Genomic DNA, 23,241 nt, shown 5'->3' with positions numbered 1-23,241 from the left:
CCAGGCACACATTCTGACAAAACCCTGCAGTGGCTGTAGTTCTACAGCAAAGAGGTCATTTAGCTGGGCATCAAGGAGGAGGCTCCTTTAGAAAGTTAGTTAGTAGGGGGCTATGGTTTTTCACCTTAGGCTCTTCAGTCTGCTAAAGGGAAGCTTAGAAAGTTTCAAGCAAGCATTTATTATTTGTCTCTAGTTGAAGTCTTCCGCTGTGATTCCATGACCATTCATTTCTCCCACAAGTCTCACTGTTATTATATGCCATGGAGCCCTGTAATTTGGCTGTCAGGCAAGAGTCAGCCCCTTGCTTGGTGGTTTTCCAGCAGCTGTGAAATTCCCTCTTCATTCCTACACTCAACATCAGGTTAAAGGGAAAGAGAGAAAGGTGGCAGGAGCGGCTCAGGGGACAATGAGCTGCTTCATCACACCATGATGTGGGAATTTGTATGCATGCAAAACACAAACTTGCACAAAGACATGGGTTTGCATAAGCTGATTTTTACCTGCTAGAAGTGACAGCTTCCTCAATAGCACAAATTGAGGGATTTGATTATTTACAGTTGGCTTCCAGTAGGTTGTGTGCCCTGTCTGACCTGTGAGTGGCGAACCCAGGCTCAGAATTGAGAGCTTTGGGATGGAAAACTTGATCAGAGAAGGAAGAGGTATGGTTAACTGTGTTGCAACAATTTTGACATAGATACGTGACTTTAATTCTTCCATAACGTTCTTGAAGGTTACATGACAGCTAGAGTTCACTGTTTAACTTAACATCACCTTTCTTTCAAGTAACTTTTAATTACTTTTTAAAATAGGACAGAAAAATATGTATTATAAGTAGCCAAATTTTGATTTTCTTTGTTTAGGTATACAGCCCTACTGAGGACCATCCCAAAATGCTCTAAATAATTTAGCTTAAATTTAACTTTAAATGCAAGTTACAGAGGAGTGACATGTAGCTGAAGGGGGAAGTACTTTGACTACACACAGTCTTCTATTTTGTTCATATCTTCATTTTCTCTTATGCAATTAAGAAACTATGCATATTGGCAGCAGCCCCACATCCTTAGCAGTGCAGAGCATAAAATACACAATCTATACTGCAAGGAATTTAATTTTAAGTAAGATTTTTAAAGTTTTGGGTCATCATGAAAACACGTTTAAGATGTTGCAAAGCATTAAACACAGTTTACCTGTCCTCCACTCCTTTAAGGTACCAAACAGGTAGAGTCTGTTCACCTCAGCACGGTGTTCACCCATTACTGCACGATGCCAGCAGATACTGTCACTTCCCTTGAGTTCTGGCATGTTCTCAATTCACTGTTCTGACTTTAACAGAGGGAGTGTTTGATAACTGTGTTGCTTAATCTTACAATGAAACATATGGTAGAAGATACGTATCTCTGGACTGTACAGATTAAGTATTAACTTAAAAAATGGAGAGACTTACAGAAAAAATAGGAAGAGGTTATTTTAATCAAGCAAAAACAGTTATAATAACTCTCTCTAAAAATAAAATTAGACTCTTTATCAATCCTTAACATCTGCATTTAATATTTTCTTCTAAACAAAAATACAGATGCAGCAAATTACAGTCTTTGACAACATACAGTATTTACTTTCTCTTACACTTATTTTAAGTCTAATTTGGTCATTAATACTTAACTCATTACTTCAACGTGTTACTTGTAGTAAAAGTGCCACAATTGAACTATAAACATGACATTGCCATCTTAAAACTCCTTTGCTATAAACTGTAGATAATATACAGAGTTACAAAGTCATTGTGTTTTTATCAAAATATACAAACCCCCCCCAAACCTAACACAAGCTATCAATAGTTTTCTTATGAACTATACAGTTATATAAAATATCTGTAAAATTATCTTTATATGTATAAATATTCTACCTTATTTGCTTTGGTCTATAATTATCATCATACAAGTCCACTTAGAAAATATCTTCGTGTACTTTCTTTGCAACATCATCATACTTTCCTGTGTTTATTTTACTACGATCCTAATTGAAAAGGGAACCAAAACTGCTGTGAAACCAAACGTTTCATTGCGTTCATCAATGACAGGATAAATAAGTGGACTACGTTATTACTTCAATCAATACTGTACTATAATTTCAATTGTAATTTTATCATACCCAAGCTATAATTTCCTTTAGAATATTCAGGAAAACCAAGTAAAGAAATTGTGTACCATATTTGCACATAGAATTAAGATGAGGTTCACTGACCTTTGTCCAGACTTAAAACACTTTTAACACTTTGTAACAATGAATGTACATAACAAATTGGAAGTGCAAATAGAGTACAACAGAACCCTATGATATAATATGCAACTTGTAGGTGTTTAACCTCTTCAACTTTTTAAACCTCTTCATTTTGGTTAAAATTACCACTATTTTGTGAAAACATGATTAACTGTACTGTTAATTTCAGTGATGTCTTCTTTCAGAAGCTTACCCTCCTGATTCCTGGTGAATGCCAACCGCACAGCCAGAAGGCTCACCGTGACATTTTGGTGCGGCAGGAGAAGGGAAGCAGAAAGGCCAACGTGGCTTCTTCCAGCAACCTGGTGCTGGCACTTCTCTGCTCTGGGCCTGCTGTGCTTGGCCAAGGGACACTGAGATGAAGCTTGCCTCAGGTGAGACGCCGGGACATACAAAGTACTGATATTGCATTTAAGGCACAGGGATGACAAGGAACCCCACAAATTGGCCTTATCCCTGTTATATATGGAAACTGCCTCAGGGATATACATGGAAGCAAGAATCTGGTTATTTACCTCTTCCTCCCAAAAATCAAAGCATTTGCTGGGAGCTGCACTGCACTTGTTGTCCAGGCATTACATCAGGATGTGGAGGAAGACTCTCTTATCTCCTCTTCTTCTCCTAAGAAGAATGATATTTCTAAAAGACAGGAGTTTCAGACTCAACAGGAGGTGGACAATTATATTATAGAGTTCTTCAAACTATACTACTTAATGAGAACAATTTGCTTTCAACAGATGACCTGAATAACTTTACAGTTCAATCATTTGGAACTCCTGCCGTTTGGAAGACTGGCTACTATGATTTGCACTGAATCTTTATTACATGTTTCAGAGATGCCTCTAATCTGGCATACTTTCTGCACAAGCACTCAGAGACTTAATGCTTATTATGGTAACTACAAAACTGAAAACAGAAAGGAAAAAAGGTTTATACTTCTGTGTCTGTTTTGTAAATGTTGAGTTACAGAAAAGCACTCCAAAACTCAGCTGTACTGCAGCATACCCAAACTGATGAAACACTGCCCACCTTCACTGTAGAATACACTAAATCACCATTTGTTTATAAACACATTAACTTTTGTTAAAAAAAAAAAATGCGACATATGATTTCTGCAGCAAAAATTCCTTCTATAGTATATAATTGGAACCTACATATTTATTTTGTCCAGAATGATTCTGACTGAAAAAACAGCACTGTAGAACAGTTCAGTGGCTAGTTTCTTCTAGCTTTAAGTAGGAGTTCTTCCTTTTCTTCTTCTTTCTCTCTACATGTATGCTAGAAGTCTATTCTGGCAAAACTATTTGGGGTCTTTCAAATTAAGTTTGTATTATTGCAAATACTAGTTTTTCTTTTCAGTGTTATTTTTCTTTCCTTTGCATATATTGACATATGTTTAAATGAAGACATTTGATCTTTGTAACTTATCTGTGTGGAGAATTTTCCCCATTCAATACATCTGCATTTTCTCCCATATATAATTTTCTATTTTTCTTCTCTTTTGCACAACTGTCACTCAGAGTATAACTTCTGGAGTTACACTTTGTATGCTTTTCCCTTCACTTCCTTCTGAGCCAAGGAAATGTTGATTTTCCAACAGCTGAGCACTTTCGTTGCAGAACTGTTCTTTTCTATCTTGTGGACCTGTACTTTTGAATAGATGTTTCTTCTGGTGCATTCCCAGAGCAGCTGCCGTCTTGCAAATTTTGGGGCACTGAAAGCAAGCGTATCCTTTTCCATTATGCTCCCGTATGTGTCTTTGCTCATGGTTCCTTTTGGTAGAAAGATAGAGGAAACTCTGTAAGCAGAACTGACAGTGGTAGCGTTTTTCTCCAGTATGAATTCTTTCATGGATTTTGAGTGTTTCATTTAAAGTGAATGCCTTATTACAGTACTGACAGACAAAGTCTTTGACACCCAGGTGAATACGTTCATGTTTCTGTAAATTTCCAGGGACTGAAAAACATTTACCACAGGTTTTGCAGGTGAAGGGCTTTTCCCCTGTGTGACACCTCATATGCATTTTTAAGGTGGATGGACTTTGAAATTGTTTTTGGCATAATTCACAAATGTAAGGCTTTGAAGAAGATAGATGCCAGTGAACATGTTCTTGAGTTTCTGTAGTGGAGTTCTGATCTCCTTCACAGAGCTCACAATGAAGACTGGGCATTTCTGTGTTCTCTTCTTGACTCACTGCCTTGTCTTCAGGAGCGCTCCTGAGCGCATACTCTCGACTGCACGTACTGTGACTTTCCGTAACGGTGTTCCTGTTTCCATGCTTTTTCCTCCATTTGGTCTTCTTCATTTTTCTTAGCTGTTTAGATTTCTTCTTCGGTTTGTAATTGTAATATGGTCTCCAGGGTTTATCACTGGAGTCCTGATCACTTACATCATCACACATTTCTGTCAGCTCCAGGCATTCTGAGCTATAGAGCCTAGATGGGCTTTTCTCTTTTATCTCCGCTTCTGATTCCTCATTTAGATTGTCTTGTTTGGACTCGTGTTTAGATTTCCGTCCTCTTTTACAAAATAGCTTAGATCCTAATATATGTCTTTTTACAATAGCCTCATTACCAATTTTTACTGTTATCTGACAAAGAGGAGCAACATTGCTGTCAGTAGATGTCCCAGGTAAGGCAGGCTTTGCAATATAGGTCTCAGTTTTACTCGACTCTTCGGCAGTATTAGTGGTTTTGCTAGATGAACCTCCAGATCCTTGGACGTGCTGCGTATCCTCAGCTGCTTCTGCTCTGCTGCCCAGTAGTGCTTTCTTTTTCTCCTTAATAGGTTTTGATTTTGTAATACATTTTCCATAGTTATCTGACCCATAATTACAATCATCACTTACAGGTTGACTCGGTACACTATTAGAAGATTCTGTCTTACTGTTTTCTACAGACGTGATTGTTTTACTGTGCATTATTACTGATGAAACCCTGCTACTGTGCATTATAACAGACGGTGCAGAACTGCTGTAACTGATTACAGAGGTTGAATTTTCATTCACATTAGTTAAAGACACAACCGAGGAATCATACTCATGAGAACCAGAGTCTTTTGTAGCAGTAGGAACTCTTTTGTCAGCTGTGAAGAAGTCTCTTTGCAGATCAGAATTTAAGATACCTACTCCCCAAGAGGAAGAGTTCTGAGGATTTGTGGAAGATGCTGTATCATTACATGAAGAAGTGTCCAAGACAAGAGTTCTGTTGTTTGTTAATATATTAGTTTGAAAATTCAGAGGTGGTAGCTCAGCACTAATAGAACTCTGAATGAAGCAGTTACTAGAAGCAGTTTCATTAACTTGGCTACTTGTTTGAACGTTTTCATATGTAGAATTTCGGTAGGACTTATAAGGTAGTCGCCTGCACTTCATAGGCAGAAGTCGGTAAAGTTTGTATGGGTACACACTTGGTTTTAAGCCTCCATTGGCGGTCTTCTTACTTACTGAAAGACGATGGTCAATTGCATGGAAAGACTTCTGATGATTTTTTAGTATATAGTAAGTCATGAAAGTCTCTAGGCAGAAAATGCACTGATACCGCCTTTCTCCAGTGTGCCAGATCTCATGTCTTGTGCGATATTCAGCTAATGCAAATACTTTGTTGCAGTAGTGACACGGGTATGTTCTTCTCCATGAATGCACATTTGCATGTCTTCGAAGGCTTGACAACGTCACATAACTACGTTTGCAAACTATGCAAGTATATAATATCTGCCCATCAACAACTTTAACCAAGTGATCCGTTTCTGGTAAAGCGCAATTTGCATTAGAATAATCAGTTATGCTGTTTTCAGACAATAGAGGCTCTGTGTTTGCATATGAACTCTCATTCCTTCCATCCGTAGCAGTATAATTATCTGAAAAATTTTGTTCATTCCCACTGTGCACAGATAAGCTACTTGATCTCATACAGACTTGTTCATGACTTTCCAGTATATTTAGATTTGCAAATTGTTTGCTGCAGTATTTGCATATGAAAGTTTCCTGATGCTCTGAATGGAGTTGAAGATGAGTACTGAGTAACGCCCTGTCACTGAACGATTTTGCACAGCAGTTACAGCTGTAAGCAGGTGTAACAGCAGTTGTCACAGATCCAGAGATATTAGCAGATGTGTTTTCTTCTTCTCTGGACAAATGGAAATCTCCTGCTTTATTCTGAGGTTTTGGAATGGAAATAATTCTCTGATCATTAACTGTTTCAGGCTGGGCTTCTGCATTGGCTACTGTAGAGGCTGGTACTTTTGCTACAGCCAAACCAGTACCCTGGGACTTGAAGGCTGCTTTAGGAGTAGTACTACATGCTTGTTTTACAGGCTGAATGAGTGGCGTAGCTCGGAGATTTTCATAGTGGTCTTCACCTGCGTTGTACGAAGAGCTGCTTTCCTGTTCAAAGTGAGGTGTTCCTTGAAAAGTATCTCCCCCCGAAGAAACGGCGTAGGAGTGCTCTGCCAATGTACTGGCTGGCTCTGCATCTTTGCAAGTGTTGTTTCTGTCAAGGCTGACGCTGGGGGTTTGTACTGTCTCAGATACCTTTTTAAAGTTTGCCCTCAAATCAAGTGGCGAAAACAAACTATTTTCAGTTTCAAAAATTGAGAATGCATTTGTAATTCGTGGTCCGTTTGTCACAGCCGAGTCTTCATGTCTCTTTTCATGTTTTTCCTCTTTGACAGTCCCTTTCTCACTAACACAGTATGCATAAGGGCAGGGGGAGCTTGAAAAATTAGCATCTGTAAGATCTTCAAGAAACGATATTCCCAGTTTTTTCCCTGCAGCTGCAAGGTCTGTTACAGTCTCCTGCCTCTTAACAACCACTGTGGAACTGTAGATGTAGTTCAGTATTTCTGTAAACACTTCAGCTTTCAGATCATCTAATTCCAGTACATGACCCGAGATACAGATAGTACGACTCCAAAATATGTTTTTAAAGTAAAGACTTGAAGCTGCTAGCACATTACTGTGGGCTTTAAATTTGGTATCTTCCACAATTATGGTGACATCACATAAAATACCCCTAATGCGCTGTTCATTTAAAATAGAAAGTACAGTGTCACTATGGAAGTCGTCCTTGAGATCCTTTGAATGGGACATGACTGTCATCTACAACGAAAAAGAAAAAGGATTCATTTAAATTACAGATCGAATTTATAGTTCTGCATTTCACTTTTTTTTTTTAAACGTACTAACTTTTGTCATAGCATTTCATGTTGAAGTTACTTTAGATTCACTAGTGCCAATGATATTGAAGGTAACCTGGCTTCTTCGGACATCAAGACATGATTTATATTGAGTGATCTCCAGGTAGAAATTATTTTCTTACAGCTGACTGATACTACAGTCATAGATGCATCACCACATCCATCAGTTGCACATTCCCCATTTTATTCCGGCTGTGCTACTGCCTCAACAGATACCTGAGCACAGATCAAGAATGCAGGGACACCTGTAGCTCCTCAGCAATAGGCAGGTGATCTTCCCTGCACTGCATGGCTTAGCTGCCTACCCAGTGCCTTTCACTGGCAACCACAGCTGCCAGCTTTCATTTGTGCCAGCAGCCGTATCTGCCCAGATTCACACTAAATGACTCACTGAACCCTTGAGGAAACTCCCCCAGCATGTGGTTGAGGTATTTGGCAGTGGTTATGGTGAAGGCTGACTTCCTGTGATCCTGTGGATACAACTGCTTTGTTTTCTGCGGCTGTTTGTCAAAGAATGACTTTACAACACAACTGCATTTGATCATCTTAATAAGATGGTATTTAAAACAGGGATTTGAGATCCCGTGAAATAAAGTTCCAGTTGCAGGGTAAGTTTTCATAAACAACAAACAACAATGCCGACTGAGAATACGCTGGCTCTCTCACTCACGCTATTCAGAAATAATCCTTTGTTGAAAACATGGCTCACGTAAGGGCCATACACTCTCGCTCTAGCTGATCTAGTTACATTTTGGATAGTTCATGAGAAATCCATCACGTATTTCACTGCAAATCAAATCATGCAAAAAAACAAAAAACATGTACAACACAATATAGTTGTACAAGATGTAATTCTGTACGTCTAGCATGAAGCTCTGAAGTAATATTTGTACCTTACAACACAGCCAATGTTTCCAGCAGGGAGGTACTGTCCACGTGAACAGCCAAAACTCCTAAGGCAGTTTAACAGTTGAGAATTTTCAATGCACAAATTTCAGAAAAATCAAATTCCAAGTTTTCAAAAAATACCACAGATGCATATATTATATATATATGTATATATATAATTATATATATGCCACACACAGCAAGAAATCACTCCATTGCTGTAACTGTGATAGAAATGTAGACAGGTGTTATTTTGATTATCTGGTCACTCACCCATTTGCTGTAAATGCAAATACACTGTTTTGTTCCTTTAAATCACAACATCATGGTTTATCATGTTTGTTCATTACACTTATTTGACCTAAGAAATATTTATTCATTTGGCATGATAACATAAAGCTCATGGGAACTGAAGATAGTTATTTCCTTTCTGAAACCCCTAAAGTAATTGTAGATAGTTTCTAGCATATGAAGTCTATGACTGAAAGAATACTACAATAATACTTCTTTTCAAGTCAGCAGCCACTATTGCATAATTAATTCTTTTTTCTCATTGAGAACGTTAGAGATTACATCTAACTTGCTCATGTGATATAGCACTAGAAACCAACTGTCAGACATCAAAAACATTTCACAACAGGAGCTATTGATAAGAGTAATTTCCTGAGCAGAAGAAATAAATGATGCCAGCTCTACCTCCCCGTGAATTATCCTGTAGGATCTTGCCTGAGCTTTTGCGTTTCTATATAGCAGACAGCTGGTTTCAGCTCAAAGACATATCATCTACACACTGCTTGCTAAATGGATCAAACTTTTTTTTTTTCTTTACTACAAGGCATGTATCTGCAAGGCCTACTAAAAACACTGGGTAACGCATTGTACAAGTTTGACCATACAGCTAGATATTTCAAAATTTATTCTCCTAAAAAGAGAAGTGAATGTTTTCATTTTCTACTTGCATGTTCACAGATTGCCAGCTTTTTTTGTCTCTGAATCATGGATATAAAGGCAGGCTCAGCAAAGCACCCAACTAGATTCCTTCTGTAAAGACGGCAGAACCAACCACCACTTGCTTTTTGGACAGGTAATTTTTTTGCTGTGAGCTAAACCATCTGGTACGTATGTCATTGTAAAGTCATACAGGAAACTCTGGAGCAAATACAGTTTTAGAGCCAGTAGGTTTTGCTTCTATCTCAAACTAAACAATCCCCAAATAGTCCATTTATTCATGCATGTAATGATTCTCTACTTCCTTTTACCTGTCTTGCTTCTTCCATTTGTCAAAAATACACATGAAATGCTGTAAAACCAGAATGCCCTGCCTAGCACACACACAAATAGAATATTTTAGGAATACTTTACGTTCCATTTGAAGTTACTATGGCAAAAGCAGGAACAGCATTTCAGTTTCTGAGGAAGTGCTCCTGTGACAAAGAAACACAGAATTCATTGGGAAAGACTGATCTCTATGTCTCTTGGTCAGTGAGTTTGCTGAAAGACAGCATTACCCTTTCTGACATCAAGAGAATACTATCACAGGATAGCTGTATGAAAAGAGTACTAGAAGTTAACAGACAGATCAGAGACGGGTGCACCCAAACACAAACGTGGCTATCTGTGCCTCGTAGATGATACTGCAAACTGCAAGGACTACATCAGCCAGCTCCATACGGGCACTGCAGAAGGATGAAGCTACTGATGATTAAGAGATCACAAGAAATCTTTCAGGCCTACAAACACCAACTATAACAATTAGGAAAAGTTTTACTACCAAAGTTGCAATCCACGAATATTATTTTTAATTCGTGCTAATCTTTTGAAATCTATTGTCAGGGAAGTGCACTCCATGACACATGGAGACAGACTCTGTTACTCCCCTTCAGACCCCAAACTTGACAGACCAGCCAGCAGCATCAACAGAATAACAGTAGGGCCAGTTTCCTGTACCTAGGGAAAATAAAGAACAGCAAAATGCTTGATAATCTGTAATAACAGTTTTTAAATTTATCTAGTTTTATTCCCAAACATCATTACTGGGATTCTGAAGATGTTACGGCCTGCCGGTACTCACCCTACGGAAACAGGCCATAACAGTATTACATTCAGCTCCATTCCATACTACTAACATACTATGAGGGCAACATGTTTTGTTTCCAGCCTGTTCTCCCAAGCAGCAATGACCATTCATCAGCATCTGTCTTATAGGGCACTGTTTTCCTCTACAGCAGAAACAGGGCTGGGCATCAAAACCGAGCAAACAGAACAAAAAGCAAACAAAAACAGGTAGCCCCCAGCTCTACGATCCTGATCCCTGCTTACACAGACATATTAGTTCAGAACTGGATGTCAAACCATTGCTTTTATGGCTGTAGCTGTTTCTGAGGTCTCACTTCCCTGGTTCCTCCGGGCAGATGGCAAGGCAACCTACACCGGGCTCCCCTCGCTCTCCCAAACAGCCTCGAGTATGCACTGAAATCTTAATGATGTCTGATTATACTTAATAGCCTGCAATGGCTTGCAGCTTAGTGCTATAGTCAGAGTGGCGACCCATGACTTCTATAAGCACATCAATAATGCCTCTATTTCAGTCTCCTGGTTCTTGCACCCTGGCCTACCCTGTCCTACTTCCTCCTTCCATGCATTACAGCCTCGTAAGCGCTCCAGACTTCAGGAATCAGTTTTTCAGCCCGACTTCTTCCTCTGCCTTGGAATTCGGACAGCAGGAGGGGGAGCACCTTCGGGTACGAGCACTGGGAGAGCGGGGAGGTCTCCACAGCCACCGGAACCGCTCCGAAGGCCTTGTAACTCTTCGTCGTTATTACATCCCTAACGCATTCCCTCAATTCCCAGTCCAGACATGTTGCGACAGCTTCTCCTCAGAACGAGAACAGCCCTAAAGCCTCACGAGCGCACAGAAAAGTCCTGCGCTTCTATTGCAGTTATGGCCGTCGCCGTAAGAGACGAGGGGAGCCCCGTTCCCGCGGCAGGACGACGGCCCGCGCCCGGCCCGGAACGAGCCGCCAGCCTCGCTCTGCCCGCGGGGCTCCGCGCTGCCCACACGGTGGAGCTGGCCGCGCGCAGAAGCCCCGGGCCCTCTTCTGGTTACAGCGGCCGCGAGCGAAAGGCTGCGGCGGCTGCAGCGCAGGGCACGGCCCGCTGGTCCCCTACCAGGTACACACGATACTAGCTCGAGACGGAGCAGCTTCACGTCAGTACACTTGTCTGTCTTGAAACAGCCTCCTGAAACATCAAACGTTTGTCAGCCCTTCAGCTGCAGATAGCTCGAAGGCGCTTCCTGTTTATGGGCAATAACTGCACTCGGACTAAACTGCATCTCGAGCTAAAGTAGCAACGCACGTTAACTTAGAGCACGGTTTCTCCTAGCACCGACAGAAACGAATAAGCACCAACGTCACGGCGGAATGCAGAACAACTCACTGTTTTGAGCTACATGGCGACTAGAACCACGCCTGCGGGGTCTTCCAGGGCAGGGGGCGGGCGGCGGCAGCGCGGAGCGGTGGCGGCGCGTCCGGCCGCGGTGGACTGACAGGTGCCGGCTCTAGCGGCGCGCGGCCTGCAGCGCGGGACCCACCGGCGCGAGGCGGGAGGGCGCCGCCGCCATTTTGCTGCGCTAATCCCGGTAATCGGATTTGCCCGTGGCTTGTGAAATACGGGATGGCTTCGGCGCCGCGGCTGTCCTGCGCTGCTGGCTGCCGCGTTGCGTCTCGTGTTTGCTCTGCTGCAAATGCTCCGCGCTTCGTTAACACTTCTGTCTGTGACATTCAACGTGTCGGGCGATTTGTTTATGTGTAACTACCGTGAATTGAGAACGATCCCTCATGTCCGGCCCTTTAGCTCTCTGGCCATCAGTGCGGTTTTGTCCACATCGCTTCGTGTTCCCTTTTACCTCACAAAGGATTTTGTTTGCTTTCCTCTCCTTCAAAGTCTTTCTCGTGTGAAAAAAGGTGTGTGGAGAGAAGCAGCTCAGCCCTGAACTTCTGCAGCTCCCCACCAAAAAGGAGAGAGAGGACGTGTTTCCTTGAAATGGCCATACCTGAAATAAGTTCTGCTTGGATCCTTAAGTAAATTTGCAGTTACCTTCTCCTCACTATCTGACTACAGAAATTGACAGGGTTTCATGAAGACACTTCTTTCGAGCAGTTGTTTCACCCTCTGTGCGTATTGTTTCCATTATTTATCACCTCAGGAAACAATTGCTACGGTACTGCTGCTAGTGCTTCAGAAGCACTAACAAATGTTCACCTAAATAAAGAGGGAATGAGTTGGATTTGATTTAGCCAGATCCTCCCATAGATTCCATACGGCCTTCCCACACATATCGTGTCTCTCTGCCCCTTCCCCACATCCTCAGAATCACAAAGCTGAGGAAAAAGCTGGGCCTTGAGGCAGGAGCAGAACATCTGGAACGTGACTGAGGAGCAGACTGTCATACTGACATCCAGGTTACTTTTAATGGGATCTTGGACTTTATGTATTGCTTATACAGTGTTCCTCAATACCGTTTTAGGCATGTACATAAATATTAGTATGTACTAATGAGGATGTATGAAAGAAGTGCCACAAAAGTATTTGTGACAAACATTTTGTCAGTAAGAATACAATAATGTGGATTAAATTAAACCTGTTAGAAGCCCATAAAAGAAATAAAGAACCATGCATTACTAAGCAGTGATAAACACGAGTATCTCTTTAAATTATGTGAAACAAATTTAAGGAAGATTAGGTTTTCAATTCCCACTACATCCTAATTAATTTTGCTTTTTTTTCTATTGTTTTGAAAATCAAAGACATAAGTAACTCATACAGCAGATACCGCCAACTTAAAGACATTAACTTATTTGTACTTGGCTGTTCAATGCCATGACAGTTTAACATCCATAGACAATGTAATAGAGTTGAAGAAAAATGGCTTTTTTTAATTATTACTTTTGTGTGTTTTCCTAGGGCAACTCTAGCTAATCCACTGTAAAAAGTATCACTTTTTCTCTGACCAGTACTGTAATTCAAGGTGCTGATTTCCTTACGTAGGTTTGAGCTACTTGAATTTACAATCCCATCAGCTCCTTACGGATGTACTCTTTCAGAGTAAGAAATTCTTTAAAAGGCTACTCGGCTACACCCCAGATTTTACCTTCTCATTATAATGCTTCATTATAAAACCACTTGTACACAAAGAAAATGGATTACTTCTCACATGGTATTATTGCAAGGTATGAAGAAAATTGTCAGCAAACTTCTTTAAAATGGATTAAACAGTCCCAAGGTTTCTGAAGTGGGAATCTATGTATGCTCTGCTCAGGTCTGACAGTCTCACTTCTGCAAGTCATGGCACATGGTATTTTTTCCTTAGGAGTAAGGAAAAAGAGCTTAGGCTGCCCAGTAAAAGAAGAAAGTGTTCCAGTATTCTTCTCTGGTCAGTATTCCTCAGCTTCACTTCTTAATGGCAGCAACAGCAACGTATGTAGCGTTACCAGCTCTAGTAAATTGCTCTTAAGTGACAGGTTTTGGCCTAGACTCCACTGGTTTCCTTCTCGATGCCTTGAGCAGACCAGACTACCCAGGAGAAAAATGTTTGGATGGCCTGCCTTCTCCTTTGCTCTCATGGCTGAGGTCAAAGCAACCAGCCATGCTGCTGAGATCAAAAACAAAGCTCTTCACCCCTCAGGCAGACCAGCCCAAAGTGGTTCTACTCTCCTTTCTGTCAAATAAGGAAGGAAAGGCATTGCTTTGCATAACATTCTTTCTCTCCTAGACCACTGAGTGAAGGGAGAAGCAGGGGAAGGAGCACAGTTCCTGAGACCTGTGGCAGCTGCCAGCTTCTCCAAGTCTGGCTGGAACAGGGAAGCCTGGCAGAAATCATTCGATTCTCAAGCTGTGTGAGCTGTGCATGTTGACCAAAGAATCAGATATATGTCTAAGGTGTACTGGCTTTTGACAATTTGTTTTAGGTATGACTTATTCTATGCCTCATTAAACAAACACATACAAGCAATTTTTGAACATACAAATTTAAGATTGTCTCTCCACCTGAATAAATAAGAAAATGAAGCAACCGCAATACCAAATACATCCAAATTATTCTTTAGCAAAAAATAGAAAAGCTTACGTCATACTGCTGCTAACAATCAGCTGACCTTACATCTTGCTGTCTCTGAGCATTCTCGACATTATTTCCATTTAAGTCTTCATTTTTTTTTCTCTGCTGCTAACAAGCCACTTTCTGGCCTCCCACACTCCTGGGACACAGCACAGTCCCTAGCTAGCACAGATCAACTGCAGTCCTGAGACTGTGTTTACAGACAGTGTTTTCTATTTTTCTATTGTTTACTGTTGTCAACAAAATTATCAAATTAAACCTGTAATTTCATTTTGAACAATTATTATGTTGTATTCTGTTGCTCATTCAGTTATCAGAAGGACGAAAGTAATCCAACTAGCATCTCATTTTTCCAGTTTTCAGAGGAAACGTCCTTTAAGTACCTCAATCTACATCAACAAGAGCAGCAGGCAAATTGCATGCTCAGGGGCCACTATTATTCTCAGCCAGGTGTGCTGGGGACCAGGCAGATAGAGCACTTCTTGCTCTTTCCTACAGCTGACATAGCAAATCTCGCTAGACTGAAGGCAGAGCAAAATCCTTTCCCCTGCTAACACCTGATTTAGTGGCCAGCTGGATGGCTGGACAACCAATTTTGCAAAGTTAGAATTGGTCTTCAAGCTGTTAACTGGCCACCACTGGTCACCAGTATTCCTTAAAAATGTTTTATTTATGTATTTATTTTGTTTTTATACTGCTAAAATTTAGCATACCAAAAGCAATGCGTAAGTGATAGCTGTTACTCTGAATCACCACTTAAGTGTGGCAGTTAATTTTGGCAATTTTTATGACACACGCAGTAACTTTGACTGTGTGCTTTTAAATATTCTTAGACTCCATTCTGTGCTAACCCAAGGCCTCCTCCTCTTCTTCTGTTCTGCTGTATGTTTCCAACCTAAATCTTCTGTGCAGGCAATGGAGGGCTGTAGCAGTAAGCGGGCAGCAGCTGGCAGCAGGAAGAAAACCTTGATGTCTCTAGCTCTGGTTTGTTGCATGCTCAGCCACTAACATCAGTTACCCCAAGTAAAACTCATTGCTTGACAGTGAGCTCAGATCAAATGGGGCATAACAAGAAAAACAGCAACAAAAAAACACCAAGAACTTGTCAACTTGCATCTCCCTCATAGTTCCATGACTCCTGAACACTGCTATGTTGAGTGTGAAACCACCTCTCTTATTTCATACTACCCCCCTCAAAAAAAAAGAAAAAAAAAGTCAAATGGAAATCTTTTAATCAATTTGAAGAGGGCTTTAATTAAACTACTGGTCATACAAACAACTTCTCTGTTGACCATAGTAAATGAATTTAAGCTCAGAACTTGAAGACTCCCATTTTTACTATCTGTTTCAAGACTGGCATTTTAGACTGACTTCTGCAAGATGCATCATGTTGGGGTAGCATAGTTAAGCCAAAGGACTGTATTCACTTTTCATTTTAAATACAAATGAATGCCTTGAGAATGAAGGCCAAAAATAACATGTGTATAAACTTGCTGAAGTGACTAAACTGATCTTGAGTATATGAATCTTAAAAATCTAAATATATAAAGCAACATAAAACAAAATAGCACATTGTAAACAATTGCACAGGAAGTACTGACTAAATACTGCACCTAAATCTTATTCTGGAAGTCCATGAACAACTGGCATTCTGACTGATACAGATTTTTCCCTTTTTCCTGCTCCTCTTTGTCACTGACTGTTAGAAGACAACACTTGGTCATATCTCCTTGTGTAGATATGTTAGAATGAGAGCCACAAGCGACACCAGTCTTTTTTCTTTTTAAGTAGCTTTAGTTTGTCATGGTGTTGAACAGAACAACCATACTTGCATCTGTATGCTGGTGCAGGACTCAAATTTACAATGGCTGCATGTTTATGAAAGATAATGGAAATCTTAATTTCCATATTTTGTTGTCATAAAGAAGTTCTGTAAGTATTCACAGTCTTGGAGAAAGGTTTCAACTTGCAGACCAAGCCCAACGTGTCAACTGCAAGTCCAATTTAACCTCAATTTAAAATCACAAAGACATTTCCACGGAAAACACAAGGTTTGGGGGTTAAAACCTTTGAGTATTAAGAATACACATTGGGCCATGCGCAGAAATCTTTTTATATGGTGATTTTGAAAATGCATGCATTATTATTAGCGCATGATATGTAAATGCATTGGGCTGCTTAATAAGCATTCACTGGCGCACATCTGCAGCTTTGCTAATGTACCTTTCATTCGTATGTGGTTGCCAAGGAAACAGGTTATGGCCCAGTATTCTACCTAAAATATACTGAGCAAGAATTCTGTAGCAATTTACTTAAAATAGGTATGACTTAGATTTTGAAGCGTGTTGCTTCTTTAAGTCCAGGTAACTTACATTTATCTAATTTAAATGTTTTGTTGATTAATTTAAACTACCACTGCCATCTTACGGTCTCTGAAAATCTATTACCATTTTCTACGTCTTACAATGCTGTCTATTAAAAGTAAACTACAGAAAACATTTTGCTATGTTACAGGGATTCCAGAGGTTTTTGTTGTTGTTGTTGTTTGTTTGTTTTTAAATTTGGTTCCTTATTTTGCATGTTGCCTAGTAGCCTTAATTATTGCATCTATTTTGAAATATCACAGGGTGATGTTTGAGGTCCCTTCCAAGCCAAGCCATTCTATTATCCAACAAACTGTTCCCCCCTGAAGTTTGGACGAAAAGTGCCACGGAAGTCAACAAAAATTGCTGTAATGTAAATTCTGTTCTGTGATGCAAAAGACCACATTCAAAATTAATGAATTAAGCAGTTTCCCTGATTATTTCACTTAATACCTACATACCTCAAATCCAAAGCGTAACTACCAGACTTAATTTAACCAAGGTGATTATTATTGTACGTTCACAGTAAAAAGAAAGTAAACTTATAGTATTTGTAGATTTCATGTTAAATGTAAAACTCTTGTTTTGAAATATTATTTATCACAGTACTGTACTTGAATTTGTAAAGAGCTGTTCACAACTCAGTATTCAGTAGCTTTTTCACTACCCCTGATTACAGACATGTATTAAGGTACAGATTAGCAGTTTTTAGTTGAATTATATACAACAACTGTATTAGAAATTGGTATTAGTATTATGAGAGTTTCTCTTCCTTTTCCGTATGGCACAGATTGGTAATGAACATTAGGGACTGGGATCCATTGCCAGATGTAACGTTATGGCAAGCTCAGGAGGTTTGCTTGCCTGCCAATACGTTTGGTTTGTACAAATCATTGGAGGCTTTAACAACCTGTAACAGCCTGTTTCAAACATTTATTCTGTTTGATTTAATTCTTCAACCTCTATAGCAACAGAAGCCCAGCAGGAGCTGAACAAATCCAACAAAACGGATATATGAGTGATGTACCATAGTGAGAGCAGTCTTTTAAATGATTCTTAAAAAGGCAGCTCTTTAACCAAAGTCATGTAATGACGTGGTTTCAAAGGGTTAAATATTTCAGTGGTATTTCTCTGTGTGTGTTTTAAAGAGATTTCAGCTTGCCATGTTCACCCCATAAACTTACCCACCTAAAATCAGGCTGTTCCTCGGTTAGAGTCTTTTAGAAGTGGTATCGACAGGTATGTTCGGCAAGATCATCTCAGTAATTTTGTGAACTCTGTGGCTGTCAGTCAGCCTGCAAAGTGGAAAATCCAAATTTAATGACTAAATTAGTAGACAAGTACTACTTTCCAGATACACTGTGTAATTCATCTAAGTTTTTCTTGGAATGCTGTCGGACTGTAAACCTACATCTGCGAGGCTTGCAACATACCAGCAATAAAGCAGTACTGTTAACCAAACAGTTATGAACACGGCTTCTGCCTGCATTATTTCATTGTGCTTTAACTTGTGTAGTGTAAACTGGACACTGTATTTCAAAATATATCCTAAAGAGAAATCTAAGGATGGTTTCAAGTTTAAAACCAATTATTTTATTGGGATCACTGAAAAAATTAGACTGAAACCAAGCCTGGCTCTACTTCCCTTCCCCCATCTCAGCTATTTCCAAATTGTTCCCAACAGTTCTACCTGATAACACATCAAATAATGAAGACTTCACAACTTTCTTAGTCAGTCTATTCCCGAGTTCCACAAGGTAAAGTCAGTGGAAAAACAGTGTTTTTAGGATTAGCTATCACAGCTCGCCGATTCAGAAAACAAATGACGGTGTGGGAAGAAAAAATGGTCATTACTGGTCAGCTCCCTTGACTCCACCGAAATTGCCAAAACCAATTACAAGTTATTCTTTATCTTGAAAGCCTCCCTGCATTTTTTTGCAGTCTTTCAGAAGGCCTTTTGTTTCTCCTCTTTCCCTTCTGCCACTCTATTTTCTTTATTTTGGCCTCTTGTGTCACAGATGCTATCGTAAGACTTTTCTGGACAGCTCTCGCTCTCTGGAATATGCTTCCTGGAACTCTCCGCTTAAATGACTCATCATTGTGAAACACCCAGATTTTATGTTACTGTACATCAAGCACTCTAATAACGTTTTCATATAGTAGTTTAAAATTATTTGGAACATGGCTGCATTCCAAAACACTAAGCAAAATCAAATTGTTCCATACAGCAACAGCAAAACCTTTCAGATAAGGGACTATGACTGAGCTGACGGACATTTTTGTTGCAGGAAGTAGTCACAGATACATCTTCCATCTGCAAACATGCTATCCTACTTTCGTAAATAGTCTACAGGAACTACAGGATCCGTTACTTCTGTTTTAAAATGCAAAAATACAAGCATTTATATTTTAGCTAAGTATGTTTTTTATGTATCTTGATTTCAGTAAATATTCTAAAGCTCATGTATGCATGTAACAAAGGCCAGGATGAAGGAGACTAACGTTAAGTCCCTATTATTATCTCAAACACCAATAAAGACATAAGTACATGTATATACACCAATGACTGTCAAATGTTATGCTGATTGGGAAACCTAAACATCACACCGGATGAATCCAGTGGTAAAGGGACTTCACCAAAGCTGAAGTATTTCCAAATTTGATAACACTAGAATTCAGTGTAATACTATACATAATAAAGCCCTTTTAAAACATAATGAAACAATTCCCTTGATCAAGTACAACAGAGGCACTAGATGCCCCCAGAGGGTTGTTACCTGTTCTTTACTACCACAGCCTCTGCATAATAGTCTGACAAATATTATCTCAACACATAGTTCCACACTGTGAGACCTGCAGTTTCAAATCAAAATGAAGTTTAGAGCCAGAAGTAAACCTTAATCAGAAAGGCCAGGAAAAAGCAAGCAAGATAACGTCTAATTGAATTATTTTTCATCTCATTTTTTCTCAAGTTTTGTGTAGATTTTCCATTAGGCAGAAATGGACTTTGCATGGATAACGCGTAATTATAAAAAGGCTTCCAGGATAAAACTGCACAAAACCCCCATGCTCTCCCACGATAGCATCTGAGAAGCTGTGCTAGAGGTGTGAAAAACCGCACCTGTTTCTATCTGCCCTGGTTGCCCCTTTAGCCAAAGCGAATAAAATGGATGAATTGACACAACATTTTGTATTGCAGCTCTGGCTGTAACGTTCTGACACTGTATTAGATGGGTTTAACTACCATTAAAATGTATACAGCAAACCATGTAAAACAGTCAAAATGAAAACAGCTTGCTAATTACTAGAATCCTCCTTAATAAATAATTCAGTTTCTTTAGCTAGAAGAAATTACTGCTCATAGGCTGCCAGTGAGTTTTTCCAGAATCATGAAAGCACTTGAGTCCAGTCATATTAATTACGAGAGGACTTGCACCCCTAACAAAAGAGTAAATGTGCAAATAGATTTAGAGCAAGCGTGGTGAAGCACGCTCATGTAACAGAGCTATGCTTTCTTTAAACGCTTTGAGTGGATATATTTGAACACAAAGACAGAATAAAAACAGTTTAACTCAAAGTACCCTGTCTTCCCTAAAGATAAATATCAATGGCAATAAATAGATTGCTTCTGCTGAGCATTAGCTCAGCAACTTCCTTTAAAAATAACCACACAAAATATAAACAAGGAAATGCAGTTTTGGTACCTCCATGTAATGGCGCCCTCCGGATCATGTTTCAGACTAAAAAAAAATCAACAGAAGCAAACTACTGGAGATAAAGAAATAAATAAGAAATTAAAGCCAACTTTAATTCATCACTGGGGAAATGCTGTTTATTACGTTTTCAGTTCAGTTTCTTTAGGTGGAACTGGAAAATATTGCACTGCATCAAACTTGTCTCATAATTATGAATCAAATGGGTTTTATTATCATTATTAAGCACTGGCCAAGATAGATGGCAACGATCATATTCCTGAACAGTTTCACTCTGCGTCTTTGTAATGTACTGAAGTGGTATATTTAGAAATAAATGAGAATTTGTTTGATAGTACTGAGACTGTCAAGGCTATGATTAATGTAACCGGCTGTACTTCTAAATACCTCCTTTGTATTAATTTTCAGTGCTGGATCCTCATCCGAAGCAAAATACTCTTAGTCATTTTAAAGTCAAGGACATGAAAGGAAAATGGCTACCCTGCTGCAAAAGTCTCGTTGCAGCAGTGAGAATTTCTCAAGTCACGTACAAAGGGGATTCACAAGGAGATGCACTACGTTATAAGTACAGTAGGGACGTTTAGTAGCATCTGTTACTGTGGTACACATAAGATTTGGCTTCACCAATATTGTTAAAATATCGGTTAAAAATAGAATAAAGAATCATAATATTTAATTTTTGCAAAATCTGTTAGGTCTGCAAATCACCACAGACTACAAGTGAACTTATTTTATAAAATCTTGGTTACGATCCTACACAAGTTCTTTTCCAGTATGGACAAACAGATCTTTAGTGGACCATCAGAATGTGCCCACTATTTAAAGAAAGATTTATTAGCATTCCCATGGCTGAATTCAGCAAAGGTGGAAGGGGGTTTAAACATACTTCTGATTCTCTACGTTTCTCTGCTAACAAATGTTCCAGTGATACTTTTATGTTTGTAATAATGAAACTATCACTTCATATACACACAGTGCAAACTTTGACCTACATGCAAGACATTAAAGAAGGAAAGTAGGGTACGTTTCTGGAAACAACCACTGCAGAACAGCAATAAAATAGCTTTTTCTTGTGTACAGCTTCATAAACACAGCATCGTTTAGTAAATGATAGCCGCGTGGAAACGCAAAACAAGATCAGATTCCCACTTAGGACTGGAAAGAAACTTAACTGTGAAATTTCCATTTGCATTGTGGTGTTGCTATTAAAGAGAATAACTTCATTTTACATCTCTACTATTGCATCTTTTAGAAGGATGTGGTTGCCAAGGAAACTGGTTCTGGCCCAGTATTAATCCGAAACAAATATATTACAAAAGTTGGTGTAAGTAGTACAGTACTCAGAATTCTTTTTATTCTTAATGCTCAACGTCAGGCTTCTGTACCTGAGGCTGTTCAGCTTTTCTTTCGTAACCTTTTTTTCTGTGAAGTAAAACACACTTCAGTGAGCTGATACACAGTGTGAGCTGACAGGGCCATCTATATCAATCTCTCCATATAAAGTCCTTCTACCTTAAAATAAAAAGGAATGCTGCAGGTTTGTGTTTGTAGCCAACACTGGAAAAATAAGCATACAGCATATTAATCTTTATTTAAGATTTCGCACAAAACGCAGAAAACCGCTTACAGCAATTGGAATGTTTTTCATTTTTCTTATCTACCTCCATTTTTATTTTTGCATTTTCAGTGCATGCTCAGAAATGCCTGTAGTCAGCTTTAAAATGGGATTGAATCAATAGGGTTTTCAAAAATTCTTTTGTTGCAGAAGCGTTGCCACGCCCTTAGTACATATGATTATTTTAACAGGCATGACTGCTCCACTTTCACAATAGATTGTTTTAAAAGCAAATAAAAACAACTGTCATGCCAATAACCGAAGCCAACAGTTTGACACTGTTGTCTTCATTAGCAATTTAGTACTTTTTTTTTAAATCTGAAAGCTACATTCCAAAGCCCATTTCATGTTCTTGCAACACTGACGAAGAAATCAGTAAAACATGCAAATCTCAACCTACCTGCGTGTCTCACTTAGTGCAGTGCCAGCAGGGCAGTGCACCCAGCCATTTTTGTGAAAAGCGATGGAGATAAATTCTATTCTTGGTCTTCTTGATAATTTTTTTTAGAAGCAGTTGTCAAAAACCAGATGGGAAGCAGCTTGAATAGACCGTGATCAGGAGAACTGAGTTTATCAATAGGGAAAGCAGGAGTGGGGAAAAAAATGTCCTCATCCAAGGTTTTCCGAAACTGCAACGCAAGGTTGTTGTTTTTTTTCCTCCTCCTCAGAGTGTTCAGAGCTTGAAGCTGACCACTGCAAAGGCCACTTGTCACATTTACTGAAAATCAGCCTATTGATATCACAGCTGAAAATATAAACTCGACAACCAAAGCCCATTGCACAACGTGGACTGCGTAAGAGTTAAAAATAGATTCGACGTGCCTCCTACCTGCATAATAAATATGTAAGTTTCAAGTGCTTTAATTCGATATTCACATTAATTAACAATACAATATACATTATTTAAACTACAGTAAACGCAAGAAGAAAAAGGGTGACACCATCTGGAAGCACGGTTTGCTTCTTTTTTTTTCTTTCTTTTTTTTTCCCCCCTTTCCAAGGGCTAATAATGTAGTTTGAACGTGATGACAAGCTAACAGCTCACCACATTGCAAAAGAAAAAGAATTCTT

At 39.4% G+C, this 23,241-nt stretch overlaps 1 protein-coding gene across 21 annotated transcripts in view; it reads right to left on the bottom strand.

The window, feature by feature from the left end:
* Positions 1 to 1,452: 1,452 nt before the first annotated feature.
* The window catches only part of ZBTB38 (zinc finger and BTB domain containing 38), a 90,603-nt gene continuing 68,814 nt past the window's right edge, over positions 1,453 to 23,241 (bottom strand). For 7 of the 21 annotated variants that reach the window (XM_046898650.1, XM_046898652.1, XM_046898649.1 and 4 more), the window contains 2 exons: positions 18,031 to 18,137; positions 1,453 to 7,375 (listed from right to left, as the gene is read on the bottom strand). In XM_046898650.1, coding sequence (XP_046754606.1) covers positions 3,794 to 7,375 — 3,582 coding nt within the window. In that variant the 5' untranslated portion in view covers positions 18,031 to 18,137 and the 3' untranslated portion in view covers positions 1,453 to 3,793. Of the gene's footprint in view, positions 7,376 to 10,976; positions 12,004 to 18,026; positions 18,496 to 20,546; positions 20,583 to 22,570; positions 23,000 to 23,241 lie in introns of those variants that run through there. The other 14 variants (XM_046898656.1, XM_015276976.4, XM_046898658.1 and 11 more) reach the window with 12 other exon arrangements.

This window comes from Gallus gallus, chromosome 9 (genome assembly GCF_016699485.2).
Source record: "Gallus gallus isolate bGalGal1 chromosome 9, bGalGal1.mat.broiler.GRCg7b, whole genome shotgun sequence".
In the NCBI taxonomy this organism is placed as follows: Eukaryota; Metazoa; Chordata; class Aves; order Galliformes; family Phasianidae; genus Gallus; species Gallus gallus.
The sequence above is the reverse complement of the archived record's forward strand: the minus strand, read 5'-3'. Positions and strand labels throughout refer to the sequence as shown.